The following is an 18,734-nucleotide window of genomic DNA, read 5'->3' as shown; positions in this document are numbered from 1 at the left end:
GCCTCTCAGGTAGCTTGAACTATAGGTGTGCACCATCATGCCCAGTTAATTTTTGTATTTTTTTTGTAGAGACAGGGCTTTGTCATGTTCTCCAGGCTGGTCTCAAACTTCTGGGCTCAAGCAATCCTTCCACTTTGGCTTCCCAAAGTGATGGAATTACAGGTGTGAGCCACCACACCTGGCCAACATAAAAAATTTATAAAAAATAATTGAACTGTACATTAACAACGGATGAACTGTATGGTATGTAAATTATATCTCAATAAGGCTATTAACAGTGAAGAAAAGGAAATGGAAGAAAATCCAAAAATGTACATTTTATTTTGTATTAAAATCAAAATTTCCCTGGTGATTCTAGCGAGCAGCCAGAGTTGAGAACACAATGCAGGAAGCCTCACCACTCACCCCCAGGCTGTGTCATTGATCTCTGGTCCTCCACAGCACAGGGCCCATCACAGACCATGGCACATAGGAGGCCACACTGATTTTTTGAGTGAATGGGCCTGCATTTTCAGTTTGCCCCATGAATCACTGGAGAAGCAAATAGCTATTTAGTGAGCACCTACTACACAGAGATCTTTCATTTCTGTTTTCTCACTTAACCATCTCATCTTCAGTACCTGCGAGGTAGGATAAATAGCCCCATTTTACACAAGGGAAAAGTGGATCTCTATGAGGCCTAGGATCTCACAGCCATCACTTAGCAAGGATGGGCTCAGAGATCAGCCCACCTGGTACCAAATCCTTCCTTCTTTTGTCTCATTTACATCTTTCATCCAGAGGGGGCATGGCAGAGCAAGTTGAAACTTTCCAGTAGCCAATTCTCTCCATGGAACCCTGGTCCCAGCAGCAGCTCTAGATCTGATACATCCTAGGGTCAGCATGGGAAAGTGAATTGCCTGGGGTCACGCAGCCATGCTTGGCCAAAGTGGGCCTAGAGATCAGTACCTCGGACCCAAGTCCTGAGCAGCCTCTGGGTTACCATGGGCTTACCTTGAAACTCAGAGGTTGGAGGTGCTCACAGGAGCAGCTGGTCCCTAGGTGGGATGGCCCTCAGCCTTCTACCTGCTTCCATAGTCCTAATGCCACAGTAATAAGCTCCTTGGGAGTAAAGCCCCTCCACCACCCCCTCCGACTTCAGGATTTCTTTCACTTGACATTCCTTCCAGTGCACCAGTCCGGAACAGAAGTGCTTGACGTTGCTGATCGACCAGTTTCATAAAAGGAATCCAGTTTCCTTTGCACTCATGAAAAGCTGTTAGCCCCTGGCGAGTTTCCAGGGCCTGCACTCCAGCGATGCAGCCCAGACATTGAGAGAGGGATGCCAAAGCCCTTGGGCACAAAGAGGAGTCAGCTGGGCTGAGAGATTTAAATCAAGAGAGGTCCTTGCCAGCAATACCAGCAAGCAGCATCCTGTCCTCGGGAAAAGAGGTTTCCCACTGAGATGCCCTGAAACCCTGGCTGAGGGCCCCAACACGGCTGTGCAAGGGGAAAGATGTGCTACCCAACAGTCAAGACCTGAGATTACCCAGTGAGGACCATGTAGCGAGGACACACAGCAACAGCCTGAGGGTACAGCTTCCAGCCCTGCCTGGGCTCTTTACCAGCATGCGCCCTGGGGCAAGAGACCTCCCACCCTCTGCAAACCTCAGTTTCCCCATCTGTAAAATGGGAACCATCACTCCTCCTTACAGGGTGGCTGTCTGTGAGAGTTTTTGGGAATCTATAAGGCACACAACCAATGTCAGGGCTCACAATTTACCCCCTTTAGAACCAGTCTGGTGGGAATTTCAAACCTCTTAGGCTATATGCAGGTAGTTCCTATGCAATTCCAGGAAGCTAGAGAAGAAAAGAAGGAGAAATGGGAAGTCTGAACTGAGGGGTTCAGGACCCCAAAATTTAGTCCTGACTTTTCTGTGAACAATCTTTCATGACTTCAGAGGTGCCTTGAAACCTTGAACTTTGTCCCCTTCCCTCTCTGGGCCTTAGTTTCCCCTTCTACAAAATGAGGAGGGTAGGAGATATGTCTCTAAGGGTCCTTCAGGCTCTGACAGCCAAAGATGCTATTAGAAAAAAGCAGGTCTGGCCGGGCCCGGTGGCTCATGCCACTTTGGGAGCACTTTGGGAAGCTGAGGTGAGCAGATCAAGAGGTCAAGAGATCGAGACCATCCTAGCCAATATGGTGAAACCCCGTCTCTACTAAAAATACATAAATTAGCTGGGTGTGGTGGCACGTGCCTGTAGTCCCAGCTACTCGAGAGGCTGAGGCAGGAGAATTGCTTGAACCTAGGAGGCAGAGGTTGCAATGAGCCGAGATTGCGCCAGTGCACTCCAGCCTGGTGACAGAGTGAGACTTCATCTAAAAAAAAAAAAGAAAAGAAAAAGAAAAGAAAAAGGAAAAAGCAAGTCTCTCTAAATCCTAGTAGAGTCCAATGTTAATGGGGCCATGGGATGGGTCCTTCTTATCCTCCACCATCCACTTGTTTCACTCTCATTTTAGAACATTTCTCGCTTCTCTATGAAGGCGGCCTTTCAGCAAAAGCCTCTTCAGCGTTTGGCAATGAGTCACTCCCGCTGGAGGTCAAGTTCCCTTTGTGCCTCCTCCTAGGGGCTGAGAAACAGAGAGGTGGGAAGATGACGAGCAGTCTTGCCTGGGAAAAGCTTGCCTTGTTTGGATACCCACAGACAGTGGGGCCAAACACTTCCACTTTTCACGCACCTCCAAAAACAACCCTCTCTGTGTATGAACTTTACAGTTTACGAAGCTCTTTCAGATCCATTACTCATTGGATTTTGGCAGAAGCCCTGCAGGGAGGCATGCAAGAAGTTATTGTCCCCATTTTACAGGGGAGGAATCGAAGCTCAGAGAAGCAAGGTAACGTCTCCAAGGTCACACAGCCAATGTATGAAGTGGTCTCTCCTTCCCATGGAAGAGACAGGCGGCAAGAACCTCAGAAGGTAAGTACAGAGCTGCAGTGGAAACCAGGTCTGCTGATTACCAGCCCTGTTCTACTCCCAACTTTCTTGCCACCCTGCCCGGCCTTTCCCCATTCTCAGGCTGGCAAGAGGCTGTGTGTCTGCCCCCACTGCTCCGGCTGAGGTCTGTCTAGACCCCTGACTCACACATGGAAATCCTCCACATGGCTAAAGTTTGTTTCTCTTGGGCTGCTAAGAACACTTGGTTTGTCTTGTGTTTTTGGAGGCTCCAAGTATCAAAAGCACACATGGGAATAGAAAGGAAAGGAGGAGGCACAAAGCAAATGGGAAAAAAGACAGGAGGCCATTTTGTACTCATCTGAGTGAGGCTAATGTTTCAAATATTTGTTAATATCCACTGTTAGTCAGGATATGTGAAAATGGGAATTTTCAAATGCTGTTGGTGGGACTAGAAATTAGAACTGCCTTTTTGGAAGTCAGTCCTTCTCAAATTTTTAAATGGCCCAGCAATTCCACTTCTAGAAGTCTACTGCCAAGACGCACACCTAGCCATGAGAGTATGGTTGTCCCATTGAAAAGTGGTCAACGTTCAGAGGGGCTGGCTCGGTAAGTTACGATATACCCATCTGACAGAACACCAGGTCCCTTTAAACCATGAGGTTAATCAAGGCCTCTAAGATGTGTTGTAAAGTGAAAAAAGAAACATACATGATATGAAGTCATTTGGCTTTAAAACAAATACATCGAAAAAGTTCTAGGCAGATGAACCCCTAAGTGAAAGCAGGAGTTAACTTTCAGAGAGAAAGCATGATTCAGGTGGCTTGGGACAAAGCAACACTTTTACATTTTTTACTACCCATATTTTGGCTTTTTTTTTTCCACAACAAAACACATACACAAAACAAAAAAATTGCCTACCATATATTAAGGTGTGTTTGTAAGTCATTTAGAACAAACAAAACTCTATACCCCATCCAAGGTGACACTGGCATCTTCGGTCCAAGCCAGCCCTTCCCCAAAACTCTCCTCACAGATGAACACACCTCCTTGGTAGAACTTTGTGATCTTAGATGGTCACGACAGCATCAGTAACAAAGACAAGCCCACAGGGCCACTGAGGGAATAAGCCACACGAGGTAGCCAATAAAAAGAATGAAAGGGAAGGTTCACTCCTGATGATGGTTTCCACCAGTCCTATGCACAGTGAAATTCCTCAGCTACCAGCTCTATTTTGTCAACGGTGAAACAGCTTTGATCGCACTAACCAACACATGCTTAAAAGCCCTGTGACAGTACCCATCCCTGACTAAACCACATTGCCTTTTGCTAGATGACAGCAGCAAGCAGTAAGGCAGGCCGTGTCCACACAAGCCGAGCGTACCTCAGAGAACCTCTGAACGTCTTGCGTCAGCGTGCCCACGCGCTTCCACTGGTAGTGCTTGAGCAACTTCAGAATGGCTGGATTCACCGCATTGTCTGATGGGACGGTCCGAAAGAAATAAGGGTATTTTTTCTTATCGGCTAGAACAGGCGTGGTTGCAGCAAAAGAAAGCTGAAAAACACAAAAGAGACAACGCTTTTTACTGATAAGCCTCACAGCTGTGACCCAGCATCTTTCTGGAATAGAGACTGTTAGCTTCAACTTAGGGCATAAACACACAGGGACAGATATTTTTAAAACTTTTTTATTGTAAGAGTAACATATCATAATGGAAGGGAAGGTTTAAAAATGCAAAATAAGGAGGAAGAAGGGAAAAAATAGCCAATGATCTACCCCTCCCTAAAGAACCATCATTCATGTTATCGTCTATTCCTTCCCAGTCCTTTTTCTATGCAGGGATTGAATTTTTTAAAAAAGATCCTGAAATCATTCTACATGCACAATTGAACTGTTTTTCCCCATTTAACGGTATCCTTAAAAACTCTTCGGCCGGGCGCGGTGGCTCACGCCTGTAATCCCAGCACTTTGGGAGGCCGAGGCGGGCGGATCACGAGGTCAGGAGATAGAGACCATCCTGGCTAACACGGTGAAACCCCGTTTCTACTAAAAATACAAAAAATTAGCCGGGCGTGGTAGCGGGCGCCTGTAGTCCCAGCTACTCGGGAGGCTGAGGCAGGAGAATGGCGTGAACCCGGGAGGCGGAGCTTGCAGTGAGCCGAGATCGCGCCACTGCACTCCAGCCTGGGCGACAGAGCGAGACTCCGTCTCAAAAAAAAAAAAAAAAAAAAAAAACTCTTCGTAAACCTTATAATAGCTGCACAATATTCCAGCATATGAATATACCATAATTTACTGAATCGTTTCTAATTTGGGGTTATTTCGATTATTTCTAATTTGTCATTATCATCATATTATTCTACAGGCATCTTTGTACATAGCATTTTTTGTTTTATATTTTGGGATGTTTCCATAAGATAGAGTCTGTGATGTAAAATTTTCCAGATAAAGAATATGAGTCTTTAAAGATTTATACTTATTTCCAAAAAACACTTTATCGGTTTGCAAATTTACTAGCCAGGAATGATTAGAGGGCCAGTCTCACCACATCTTTGCCAACACAGGGAGTAAAAAATGTTATTCTGTCTAATTTTGTAATGATTTATCACCAAATAAAACCCTGAATCATATCGCATTCATGGTTATAGATAATGCTGAACTTTTCCCTATGGTTATTAACTAGTAGCATATCCTATTTTAGGAGTTACTTTTTCATGTCCTTTGTTTATTTTTTGAGTGGTATTCTAATGCTTTTCTGATTGAATTTAATGAAGATATTTTATATATATAGTGTTCAAACTCAGGCTATTATAGTTGCTGCAAATATCTCAGTTTGCCTTTACATTTTATGTGTGTGTATTTTAATTTACACTCGGTAGTCAAAGCTGTGCGTTGTTCTCTTTATTATTTCTTCTTTTTCTTTTAAGTGCCAGTTAAGTTGTTAAATTGGATTTTAATTGTCTGTTCCTGAAGGCCCAACCTAAATGCCACCCCTTCCATAACACTTCCTCTGATCTCTGTTCCTTCCCTCAGCCTCAGCCACAGAAGGTAGTTATCAAAGTTTTTGATCTTTGCAGTATGATGGTGAAAAGATGGTATCTTGTTATAGTTCTAATTTGCATTTTTCTTAGTGTGAGTGAAGTTGAATATTTCTATTTTTTATATTAATTTTATTTATATATATATTTATTTATTATTTAGAGACAGGGTCCATTGTGTTGCCCAGACTGGAGTACAATGCTGCTATCATAGCTCACTGCAGCCTGGAACTCCTGGGTTCCAGCGATCCCCACCTGCCTTAGTCTCCGGGGTAGCTGGGACTATAGGTGTATGCCTCTATGCCTAGCTAATTTAAAAATCTGTCAGAGAAGGGGCCTCACTATGTTGCCTAGTCTGGTTTTGAACCCCTGGGCTCAAGCCTCTGGCCTCAGCCTCCTGAGTCGCTGTGACTACAGGTGTGCTATCACACCCAGCTTCTTCCTATGGGTAAAAGTAATTGGTAGTTCCTTTCTGGAAACTGTTCACATTTTTTGCTTGTTTTCTAATTTGACTAGTAGTCTTCCTTATCAGTTTATAGAAATGATCTTTTATATTAAGAAAATTAGCCCTTTATGATATAAGTTGCTAATTTTTCTCCCAGTTTGTACTTTGTTTCTTGATGTTGTTTATAGTGCCGTTTCCAGGTAATCATGGTTTTTTTTTAATGAGGATGAATTTATCAGTTTTTTTCCTTTATGACTTCAGGTTTTATGTCATATTTAAGAAAGGCCTCTCTTACTCTGAGATTATAAAATAATTTCTCCATGGTTTCTTCTAGTCTGTCTGTCCTCCCTCCTTCCCTCCCTCCCTCCCTCCTTCTCTTCTTTTGTTTCATTCAAATCTTTGATCCAGAGAGGGCATGGATGAAGCAAGCTCAATCTTTGCTGCCACCAGCCATCTCCCCAAACCCTTGCTTGTCCCAGCAGCAGCTCTGGATTTGATCCATCCTAGGTTCCAATTTAAGCATCCAGGGAAATAACATCCTGGTACCCTCAGCCTCCAGCTAAAGTTGCTTTACCGCTTCTTCTGTCACCCTAGAACCACGTTCCCCTTACAAAAGTTTGTGGGGGGCAGTAGAGATTTGTCCCTTTCCATGTCTGGTTCAGAGGGTAGACAGCCACTCTCTAGAACTGCTGGATCTCCTATCTATTGGAGCTGACCACACAACAGTAATTCAGCCATTACCTGAAGCTACAGAGCCCCTGTAGAAACCATCTTCTAAGATCCAACAGAGAGACACCCCAAGACCGGTAAAGGTCAAAGGTAGAATGACTTTTGTCAGTGTTCAAAGATTCTTGGTAGACGAGGACTAATGAGAGGGAAATTTCAACTGGACACATTGAGGAACATTCACATCAGAGTTGTCTGGCCTTGGAAAACCTGCCATCAGAAGTAGTGAGATCCCTGTGTCTGGAGGTGTGCAAGCAAAGACTGGACCACAACGTAGTGAGAACAGAAGGGCTTCAAAGTGTCTGTGAACCCCCTGAAAACTGTAGGAAAGGATTTGCATGGCCATGTATGTGCAGACAGACATGCACATTTTTCTGAAAAAAAGAATCAGTGGCTTCCATCATATTCACAAAGAGGATCATTCCAACCAAATCAAGGTCTGCACACCTGCCTTCAGTTGACATTTAGGTCCCGTAGTGAGTGTGGGAAATAAAGCTCTCTATAGTCCCCTCAAACCTACTGTCTGTGATTCTTCTCACAAGATTAAAAACACTGCAAGCCTCCTATGCTCACCAGTGGGAGAAGGAGCTATTAGAAAAACCTGGGAGCAACTATTTCAGGACAGGGACATTATATATACCATCACATCCCCAAAAATCCTTATCTAATACAATTTGGAAAATATTGGCTTTCTGATGTGATTTCTTAATCACACTCTGGTTGCTACTTTACCATTATTGTCCCATTAGTTCCAGGTCCACAATTAATTGTTGCTTGAACAACCTCATGTTTTCCCTGTGGGTAATTACCGTGGTTACTGTTCAGTGAATAAATGGCCCATTGTGTTTACAATAGGCTTGGAGTACAATATGTGCCCCGGGTCTAAATCATGTTGGGTGCAAAATATTAACTGGCACTGACATTTTCTGCACCATTTGAGATAATGCACGCTTTGATTAGATTGCTTTGCGTCACTGTTTCTCTGGCTTTAGCCTCCTGAAACTTTCTTCCATGGGCAAAAACTGCAGGTGCCCAGTAGCACTGCTGGACTTCAAAACTAACAGACATCTGAGAAATCATCTAGCTCTGGGGTTCTTGGCACACTGGAGTTATTTGGGGAGATTTTAAAGAATACTGATGACTTGGTCCCACTCCAAACGAACTGAATCAGAATCTCTGGGCATCTAGCCCAAGCATCAGTATTATTTAAAAATTTTCCAGGTGATTATGATGCTCAGTGAGGGTTGAGGACCACAGATACAGCTCCACACCCCTGGTTTGGAATAAGTAGACTGCAGCCCCGAAATAAGATATCAAAATTCCACTATAGCTAATAAGAGGTAGAAGCAGGACTTGAACCCGGGTCTATAGGACCCTAACATGAGTGCGCTTTCTCCCATGGATGACTATCTACCTGCCTCCTACATGCTCCCCAGGCCTTCTTCCCCTTGCACAGTCACCCAGCATCTGGCATCACCAGGGCTATTAGCATTAGGGCCCTAACTTGGAGACCAAGCTTTCTGAGCTCTCCTGCCTTGTTTCGCATAACCAAGTTTGTTTCTGAACAGATTGTGATTGAGGCTTTGAGTTAATTCCTAGCCAAGGATTTATTTTGGAGAGTATTTTAAAATTTAATTTCTAGTTTTGTTATAATTTCTAGTTTTATTGCATTATTTTGAGAATTTGGCAAGTGCAGTGTCTGCTTTTGGAATTTATTGAGATTTTCTTTGTGGCCTATTATACAATCAACTTCTGTACAAGTTCGATGGTGGCTGGAAAAAAGATGAAATCTATAGTCATAAGCTATAGAATTCTTTATTAGACTACTTATGCATAATAGATATAACCAAACTAATTACATTATCATACGCTTTGTATTTTTGTTTACTTGATCTATCAAAGGCTGAGAAGTTTGTTAAACTTTTTTCTATTGTCTCTGACCATTTCTTCATGTATTTCAACTGTTTTTGCTTTATATGTGTTCATTTTATCTTGTTTTGAGCATAAATGTTCATCACAATTATGTCTTCATTTTTCAGCAATGTATACTTTTGCCTAGTGCAAATAACAGGCACTTAATAGATATTCATTGAGCGAGTGAAGATTGAAATATTTATCAAGATAAAATAAACCTCTTTGTCATTTTATTGCTTTTTGTTTGATACTGTATCACGCTTGTTATTAATACTGCAACCCTTACTGTATTTTTGCTTGCATTTGCCTGTCACTTTTTTATCCTCCTTTTATTCATATTCTATTAAGATTGTTTTTAAATACACATCTTGAAAAGAGCATATGGACAGATTTTAAAATAAGTATGTTTATTGCTGTAGTAAATATTTGGCCTTGCATTTATCATCTCATTGGCCATCTCTTTTTTTTTAATGCTTCCCTTTTTTTGTTTCCTTTTGTTCCCGCTGGTTTTCAGCTTTGTATCTATTCTTCTCTATTCTGGCTATGTGAATTAATCTTGCCTCAGGTCTCAGCCCGCTGGAGTACTTTTTAATAGGTACCTTGAGAAGGATAAAGGGTTGACAACTTACTGAGGATGGCCCTGTGTTGCACTGACACACGGCAGAATTTGGCTGGGCATGAAATTCTTGGGCAACCATTTCTCCCCTTTGAAACTACAAAGTGATGCAGAGGAGAAATTTGGGGCTGGCTTGATTGTCACTGATTGTCGTTCATTTGTAGGTACCCAGTTTCCTCTACCTGGAAGCCTGAAAGATTTTTTTCCCCTTATTCCTGGAATTCAAAAAAATCGCACTCTTGATTTTATTTGGGATAAAGAGAGCCCTATACACGACCTGTATACAATCCATACACTCAAGTATTTCCAACTCAGTAAAAAAAAACCTAATATATATATATATAATGACTATGCTATATTTATATTGTGTATATTGTTTTATATTTATATTTTTATAATATATTTAACATATTTATTACATATACATTTATAATATTGTATATATTATACATAATAAATATAGCATATGTAGTATGTTTATTATATATATTTATATTATATTCCTATATATTCTTGTCTCTCCTCTGGGCCACAGGATTATCTGTATGTTGTCTCCTCATTCTCTAAATCCATATCTGTCCTATTTTCTTTTCATAATTGCATCTCTTAGTCCTTGTCCTCCTCAATCTAGAAGAGCATCTTATTTTACTGTATTTTATTACAAGGTATGTGCATATTAGCTTTCACTATTTTCTGGTAAAATGGCTGTATCCACAGCCCTAGCTGTAGGACATAAGTATTCTCATTTCTTCACATCCTGGCCAGTATTTGATATTATCTGACTTCCTAATTTTTGTTAGTCTTTCAGAGATAAAGTGGTACTTCATTATTGTTTGATTTTGCAGTGCTTTGCCTGGAATGGGGCTGAGTGGTGATACATAGACATGTTAGCTATTCGGGTTCTTTGTTCTGTGAGTTGCCTGACTTGCTTTTCAACAGCCTGAGTTTTAAGCCTTATTGACTTTAACATATTTGTATTGTGTTATTGACATTTTTAGTTTCCTATGAATTTTTCATGATCATCTCCCTTTTCGCCCCATCCTCCAATTGCAGGCTATTTCATGGAGCCTGCTTTACTGCATATGATTGGGGAGGCTACACATCTTTCTAAAGTTTTCTTCTTTATCCTATAATAGATCATTTTCAGAGATGGACTCTTCCTCCACTTCTTCTGAGTACTGTGCTTTTTTTCATTATTTTTGAAGTACTTTTTCAAAGGTGTTTTAAATTTATTAATCCTCAAAAGCAAAGCAAGTGTTTTCAGGCTGGGCTTATCAAGAGACACATGTGGACGGCACTTGGCCCTGTTTTCTATTTACGTTTTAATTGCATATACTTCTCAGAAGGCTGGAGAATAAGTATTTAAGCACAGTTTTTGGTGTCTAGTAGGCTTTCACCTTAGGCTGGTCTACATTAAATAAGTGACATCATCTTTTACCCTCAGTGCCCAATTTTCTAATACTCTAGATCAACACAGTACATTAAATTCCCTTCCTGCACTGCTGCTAGGGTTTTTCTTTCCTGCCTAAAAAATTTCATGTGGGAAGTCTCTGCTTCCCAGAATGCAATTCACATCTAGTGTGCTCCCCTCCTCTTCTTATCCAGGTTTTTTTTCCCCCTAGGAATGTATAGCTCTGTCTGAGTTTAGTGAAAGAGAGATGAGAATAAAGAGAAAAAAGCAATTTGGTTGTCTCAGAGATCAGCAACTGTTAGGTAGAGGCAATAGCTATCCAATTTTCTAGTTGATATGAGTCCTGAGTCTAACTCAGATTGTAGGGGAGAAAGGAAAAGGTCTACCTGTTAATTTTCAACACAATTGTTATTTTATGAGGCAAGGTTTGGAATGCTAGAAAGCAAAGCTTAGGATTTTCTCAATCTAGAGCCATCTACTTTGTAATTAATGAAGATTCTAAACATCTAGAATATCAATGAGTATTGGGGTCTCTTGGTTCCTTGAGAGTGTATGTATGTGTGTGTGTTTTTGTTTGTTTGTTTGGTTGGTTGGTTTTCTTTGAGATGGAGTCCTGCTCTATCGCCCAGGCTGGAGTGCAGTGGTGCAATCTCAGGTCACTGCAACCTCCGCCTCCCGATTGTTCAAGCGATTCTCCTGCCTCAGCCTCCCAAGCAGTGATTACAGGCACCCACCACCATGCCCAGCTAATTTCTTTTTTTTTTTTTTTTTGGATTTTTAGTAGAGATGGGGGTTTCACCATGTTGGACAGGCTGGTCTTGAACTCCTGACCTCAGGTGATCCACCTGCTTTGGCCTCCCAAAGTGCTGGGATTACAGGCGTGAGCCACTGTGCCTGGCTTCTTTTCCATGTTTTGATAGTTTCAAAGGAAAGCTAAAAAAATGTTTTATTGGGTACCAAATGTTTTATTGAGTAGCCAAATACCCTTTTTTTTTCATTTTTGGTTTATGCCATTTATTTATTTAGTAAACCATATGTTCTCAAATATTGCAAAGATAAAGTTCAAGTCAGTCTAGTAAAAGTATTAGAAAAATCACGAATAAATTTAGTCTGACTTAACCAAATATGTGGCAGGGCCTGGCACCCTCTTTCACATTGTTCAGATGCCATTTAAACCACAAGGTGGTGTGAAGGTTTTTAAGGTTCATGATTGGTACCATCAAACTGCTCTCTAATGTGGTGGTGCTGCCATGCCCCGGGGGCTGGTGGATAAGACTGCCCAGCTTATCCCATACTGGCCAGCTCTGGGCACTGAATGGGGTTTTTGCCCACCCCCCTGCTTGCCCCAGTCTGTAGCCAGGCTAAACCTGGATCACCAGCATTCTCTTTGTTTTGAGCAGTTGCCCAGGGAGTCTTGAGCACATCCTGGCCCACAGAAGATCCTTAAATAGCATCTCATTCTTTCACTCCCACCCCAGGAACTGACCTGAGTGCTTCTGATAATGATGGCATCCAGGTACTACCCAATCTACGAGCAGACCACAGGGCCTGATGGCTCCCCTGAACTATCCATGGCCACCTGGCCAGAGGAGTGGCAAAATCCTCCAGAATCTTGGTGTCAAGGACCAAGTTCACAAAGAATTAAGCACTGTGAGTGGTTGCCTTGAAGCCAGCATATGGGCAAGGTGAAGCAGCTTTGACCTTCATCCTGGAGCGTCAAGATAGTCCTGTCCAAATCCTATAACCTAGTTCTCAGTATACAAATTTAGTATAACTGCCCCCCACCCATCACCTTTTATCTATGCCAAGTCTTCCCAGTTATCCCACCTGATCCTCACAACAACCCTGTGGCAGGTGCCGTTAGTAATCGTATGGATAAGAAAACTGAGGCTTAGAGGTTAAAAAACTTGCCCAACAAAGCAAATTGGGGCGAAAGCACAAAAGCTTTCATGCCCAAGAAAGCATGAAAATGTTTCAGCTCTAAATAGTGGTGATGGTTGAACAACGTTGTGAATGTACTCAATGACAATGACTCATCCACTTTAAAATGGTTAAAATGGCGAATTTTATCTTGTGCATTTTACCACAATATAAAAAGAAAAAAGGAACTTGTCCAAGATCATGCAACTTAGAAATGGAGGAGTGGAACCAGTATTGTTAAGTCATACTGCCTCCATCCTCACCACCACAGCCCCTCAGAACTGATACAAGCCCCTCAATCTGAATCCCAGAGACATCCTGGCAAAGACGGGCAGCAGCTGAGTGTGATTCAGACCCCTGGACTCCAAAGACCTTGGATTTGGACCTCAACGCTGTCTTTTCCCAGCTGTGCAAACTTAGGCCCCTAGTCCTTCTTGCATCTGTAGAACTAAGATTGTAAGCTCTGCCCTGCCTGCTTTGGAGGGGTGGTGGCAGGATGTAAAAGAACTTTGTGGACTCTGAAGCTTTACAGATGCATAAAGTCCCCTGCATTCCCTGTGATTATGATTGCCAGAGAGTTCATAGATACTGGATTTGTGGAGAGTCTGTTCACACGGGGGATCCTTTGCAATCTTCCTGGGGGACAGGATTTTTATTTCCTCATCCTACACTCACTCAAAAAAAAAAATCCATTCTCTAACATGCCTGAGAGTAAAGCCTGCTTGACAGTGGATGGATGAATGAATGGAGAAATGACCCAACCACCCAACTGGCCAGCCACAGTCTAAGCCATCCAAAGGAGAGTTTTTATGAACACATGTCTGACTTGGTGATTAATACTTTCAGACAGGGCTAGGTGCAGTGGCTCATGCCTGTAATCCCAGCACTTTGGGAGGCCGAGGTGTGTAGATCACTTGAGGTCGGCAAATTGTGACCAGCCTGGCCGACATGGTGAAACCCTGTCTCTACTAAAAATACAAAAATTAGCCGGGCGTGGTGGTGGGCACCTGTAATCCCAGCTACCCAGGAGGCTAAGGCAGAACAATCGCTTAAACCCAGGAAGAAGAGGTTGCAGTGAGCTGAGATCATGCCACCGCACTCCAGCCTCGGCGAGTGAGACAGAGCAAGACTTTGTCTCAACCAAACCAAACCAAACAAAACAAAAACTTTCAGACAGATTACCCAAGGTAGAAATTATGATCCATTTTATACCTGAAAAAACTGTGGCCCAGAAAGGTCATCCAGTAGACCAGGGAGGGAACAATTTATGCCATGGCTTCCAGGGCCTCTCAAACACAGCAAGTTTTGGAGGAGACACATTTAACCAGCAGCATGGGATGGGAAGAGAGCCATGAGCATCTCTCTCCAGCTGGAGGCCTCTAGCCTGCCGTGATATGTTTCATGAGCGTTCAGGGCCTGCATACTGAACCATGAGTCACTTTAACAAGCAGCACCTGAATGCAGAGAGAAGTGGTGAGCTCATGCAGCTACGAGGCCTCTTTAGGGAGCCGGGACATTTAGGCTTAACCCTGTCCCTGTGACTGAGAGAACAAGGGTAAGTCATTTCCCCCCTTTTAGATGTCTGTTTTTCTCATCTCTGAAAGTGATGGATTGGACCAAAGATTTCAAAGGTTCTCTGCAACCACAAAAATCTATGCTTCGCGAACATTGAAGAAAATGATTAAGGAGTTTGTTGGTCTTGTGTGGGTGTGTGTTTTATTTAATCTGATTTATTCAGATAACTGCCATTGTGCCTCACTTCCATTTGCAGATACGAACCCAGATGAAAAATGTAAACTCATCTCCCAGCTTCAGGATCTTTATGACATTCCAAGGCATTGACGAATTCTTGCCTAAATGCAATTCATTCTTCACCTGTTTTGGGGCATCCGAGTTTAGCTTCTCTGCAAAAATAAACCATTTTTTTCAGGAGGTAGGTATAACCGGGCAGGGGGGACCACAGTTGCTAAGTCCTAGGTAAGGAACTCAGGCCAAATGCAAAGGGATGAGAAAATGATTGAGGCTTGCTCTTTTCTCTGTCGGTTTAATCTTTTTCCACGACTTTGCTGACTGTTTCTGTAATTAAATGAGGGAGGTATTTGTCATCTAGGGTTCCTTTCAGCTGAGATGAATGGAACGCAACTTTCTCAGGAAGCTTCTGACAAAACACTGTTTGTGGCCAGTGCCAGGATGTATACAAAGGCCCCAGGCTGTGTGTGTTGGGAACTCGGGTCCACTTCAGGTCTGCGCCAGGTCGCCGCTGTGCTCAAGCCCTGGTGAAAAACTGTTTGGACAAAAAGTGCCTCAACATAGATGCCGGTGAGATTAATGTGATGCGGGGTGGCTGCAAAGCATTTCCCAAGTTAACAAGGGAAAATGAATGCCTGGCATTTGAGTGAGTTCTGGAAGCCCCACTCCAACAAAAGGCCTTCTGGGGTATCGTGCATAGACTGGCTGTAAGATTTTAAATCTCTTTAGTCAGAGACAGCTTGGGCTAGAACCTCTTGGGGAACAATCATTTCTCCTTTCTGTTAATGAGGTTTAGTTTTTCATCAAATGCACAGCAGTTCAGCTTTTACCACCCCCTCCTGTGGCCAGTCCTTTTTTTCTTTTTCTTTTTCTTAGAGACAGGGTCTCACTCTGTCACCCAGACTGGGGTACAGTAGCATGATCATAGCTCACTGCAGCCCGGAACTCTTGGGCTCAAGCATCCTCCTGCCTCTACCTCCTGAGTAGCTGGGATTATACCCACGTGCCACCATGCCTGGCTTTTTATTTTTTATATTTAGTAGAGACAGGGGTCTCGCTATTTTGCCCAGGCTGGTCTGAAACTCCTGGCCTCAAGTGATCCTCCTGCCTTGGCTTCCAAAAGTGCTGGGATTATAAGTGTGAGCCACTGCACTCAGCATATTCTTATTGGGAACTTGTGACAATTTGTAAGGGAGACATTAGTGCCTTTGTTTCCTGTGGGAGAAACTGAGTCTCAGGGAGGTATAGTGACTTGCCTGGGGCCCCATAGCTAGTAAGAGGCAAAGCAGCCAGGTGCAGTGGCTAATACCTGTAATCCCAGCACTTTGGGAGGCCAAGGCAGGAGGATTGCCTGAGGCCAGGAGTTCAAGACCGGCCTGGGCAACATGGCGAAACCCCATCTCTACAAAAAAATGCAAAAAATTAGGCATTGTGGTTCGAGTTTGTGGTCTCAGCTACTCGGGAGGCTGAGGCAGGAGAATCAACTGAGTCTGAGACACTGAGGCTGCAGTAAGCTGTGATTGTGCCACTGCACTCCAGCCTGGGTGACAGAGGAGACCCCTTCTCAAAAAGAGGAAAAAAAAGAGGCAAAGCTGGGACCTGAGCTTAGATATTTTGACTTCTTGAAATTATGAAATAATGAGCACGTACCGTGGAGCAAGCATTGCATGAAGGGCTTAGCATTCACTTCTTCACTTAATGTTCAAAACAACCCTATGAAGTAGATGTGATTCTGATCTGCATTTTTCAGATGAGGAGACTGAGCCTCGGAGAGGATAAGTGACTTGCACATGATCACTCCGCAAGCAACTGGCAGAGCAGGGAGACTAATGTCACAAGTCCCTGCTCATTCCGCAGAGTGCTATGATTCTTCTCTGTGATTTAACAATTCCCAAAACATATTTACTTCTCTAGTCTAATTTTGATCTTCACAAAAACCCATGATATCAGTAGAGTAGACTTTATTACCCTCATTTTTTAGATAAGGAAACTGATGTTCAGAGAGGTGACTTACTCAAAATCAGGTGACTTACTCAAAGCCGCATGTTAGCAAATGGCAAGGCTAGGGCTTGGGACTTTGGTTCTTAGAATGAAGTCCTCTCTCCAATTTTCTGGGCTGCTTCTCAGGGAGGCATCTGAGGCTAAGACTAGAAAGCAACCAGGGCAATTTAAAAGAAGAGAGAATTAGCCGGGCATGGTGGCGGGTGCCTGTAGTCCCAGCTACTTGGGAGGCTGAGGTAAGAGGACCGCTTGAGCCTAGGATTTAAGGGTGCAGTGAGCCAGGATCATGCCACTACACTCCAGCCTGAGCGAGAGTGAGGCCCTGTCAAAGAAAGAAAGAAAAAGAAAAGAAAGAAAAGAAAAAATAAAATTTATTTAAAAGAAAAAACAATAATACTTCATCAGTGGGTTAGTATGCTTTTGATTCTCTAAGATGGTCCAATGAAAACATATGAAACAAAAATCATACGTATATTTAAAAACATTCTTCATCCTGGACGTTTTTCTTTTTAAACTTCTATTGTCAAATAGAAACTACATACATAAGCACGTTAGATACTTTTAAAGAATAATAGCAAAACCAATATCCAGCTGCCTATCACCCAGTTTAAGAGACAGCATTTATTTATTATGATAAATTGTGAAGTCATTTAATGCTTTGCTCTTTAAGATATAATTGTTTTTGCTATATGGCATTCTATGATTCTTTATTACCTTCTTCACTCCCTTCTTTAACATTTCTATTATTATTTGATGTAAAGAAGATTGGAAAACAACTATTAGTTCCGCAAATCCTTTTATTTTAAGTCAAAAATGGGAGTAAATTAGAGAAATGGCAAAACCAAGTCAATGCTGAGAAAGCAGTGTGGCTCATAAGGGTAAGAATGCTGGGTTTCAGTTTGGACAGGCTGTGTCTGAATGCCACCTCCGCCCCTCCCTGTGCAGCCTCAGAAGACTCCTCCAACTTTGGGAACTTCAGTCTCCTCCTCTGTAAATGGACCGGGGTCAGACAGGCACATTCCCATTTCGGGGCTGTCGTGAGGGTTGGAATAGCACAAGTGCCCAATTAATGATGGCTTACAGTAGACCACAATTTCTAGACTTAAAAGTTACAAGAACTAAGTTAGGAGAATTAGATGGTATTTCTTACAATCACACAAGGCCTTTTAATTTACAAAGCCCTTTCCTGCAATATTCCACCTCCCTAGGGAAGGCAGGGGAGGAGCATACCCATTTTACAGATGAGAAGCCTCAGCGAAGGAAAGGATTTGCTCAAACTCAAGTGGCTGCCACCAGGCAGGGACATCATTCTAAAGCAGGATGTCCAAATCCTAATCTATTATTTTAAAATGGTTTGTTAATTAAACAAATAATTATGATTGTATTGCTTGTCTAATTGTGTACAATTAGAATGTTTGTCTTTAATTTTCTCTTAAACTTCTGGTAAAATGTTCCATTTTCCCCTCACAGCTGTGCAGGTGACAAATGCAGGAAATTAACAAATTACATTAGAAGCCTCTTTGGTTTCCTCGGCTCCTTTGCACTTGGCTTTCAGCTGACGTCTTTAGGGTAAGAAGTGTTCTCGTGTGATCACAGCTGTGAAGCCAACTGCATTTTAATTACCTCACTGCAGAAATCATGTCTCCTCATGTCAATATGGCACCTCTGATCAGTCCACAAGTTGAAATCACATCTGTCAGGGGTGGGGGGTGCAGGGGCCCCGGCTCGAGTCTTTGAGTGGGAGAGGATGCAGCATTTCTTACTTCTGGGAACATACTTCCTACTCATTTGTCCAGGCCTACTCACAGACACCTCCTCCAGGGAGCCTTCCCTGCTCTCCCTCAGTTCTCCCAGCACTGTTTCTTCCCTTTGTGGTGAGGCACTGAGAAGTGATGGGCAGCCAGGCCCACTTCACTGACTGCTCTATGAGCTCATTGAGGGCTGTCTGCGAGTTTGCTCTGTAGCCATGGGAGACATGG

General features: G+C 42.8%; 1 protein-coding gene across 1 annotated transcript in view; it reads right to left on the bottom strand.

Annotated features, from left to right (window-relative positions):
- GABBR2 (gamma-aminobutyric acid type B receptor subunit 2) overlaps positions 1-18,734 on the bottom strand; it is a 422,753-nt gene that overhangs the window by 249,375 nt on the left and 154,644 nt on the right. The window contains exon 3 of the mRNA XM_003820625.6: positions 4,319-4,489. Within this exon, the coding sequence (XP_003820673.4) occupies positions 4,319-4,489 (171 nt within the window). The remainder of the gene's footprint in view (positions 1-4,318; positions 4,490-18,734) is intronic.

The sequence above is a fragment of the Pan paniscus genome, chromosome 11 (assembly GCF_029289425.2).
Source record: "Pan paniscus chromosome 11, NHGRI_mPanPan1-v2.0_pri, whole genome shotgun sequence".
In the NCBI taxonomy this organism is placed as follows: Eukaryota; Metazoa; Chordata; class Mammalia; order Primates; family Hominidae; genus Pan; species Pan paniscus.
The sequence above is the reverse complement of the archived record's forward strand: the minus strand, read 5'-3'. Positions and strand labels throughout refer to the sequence as shown.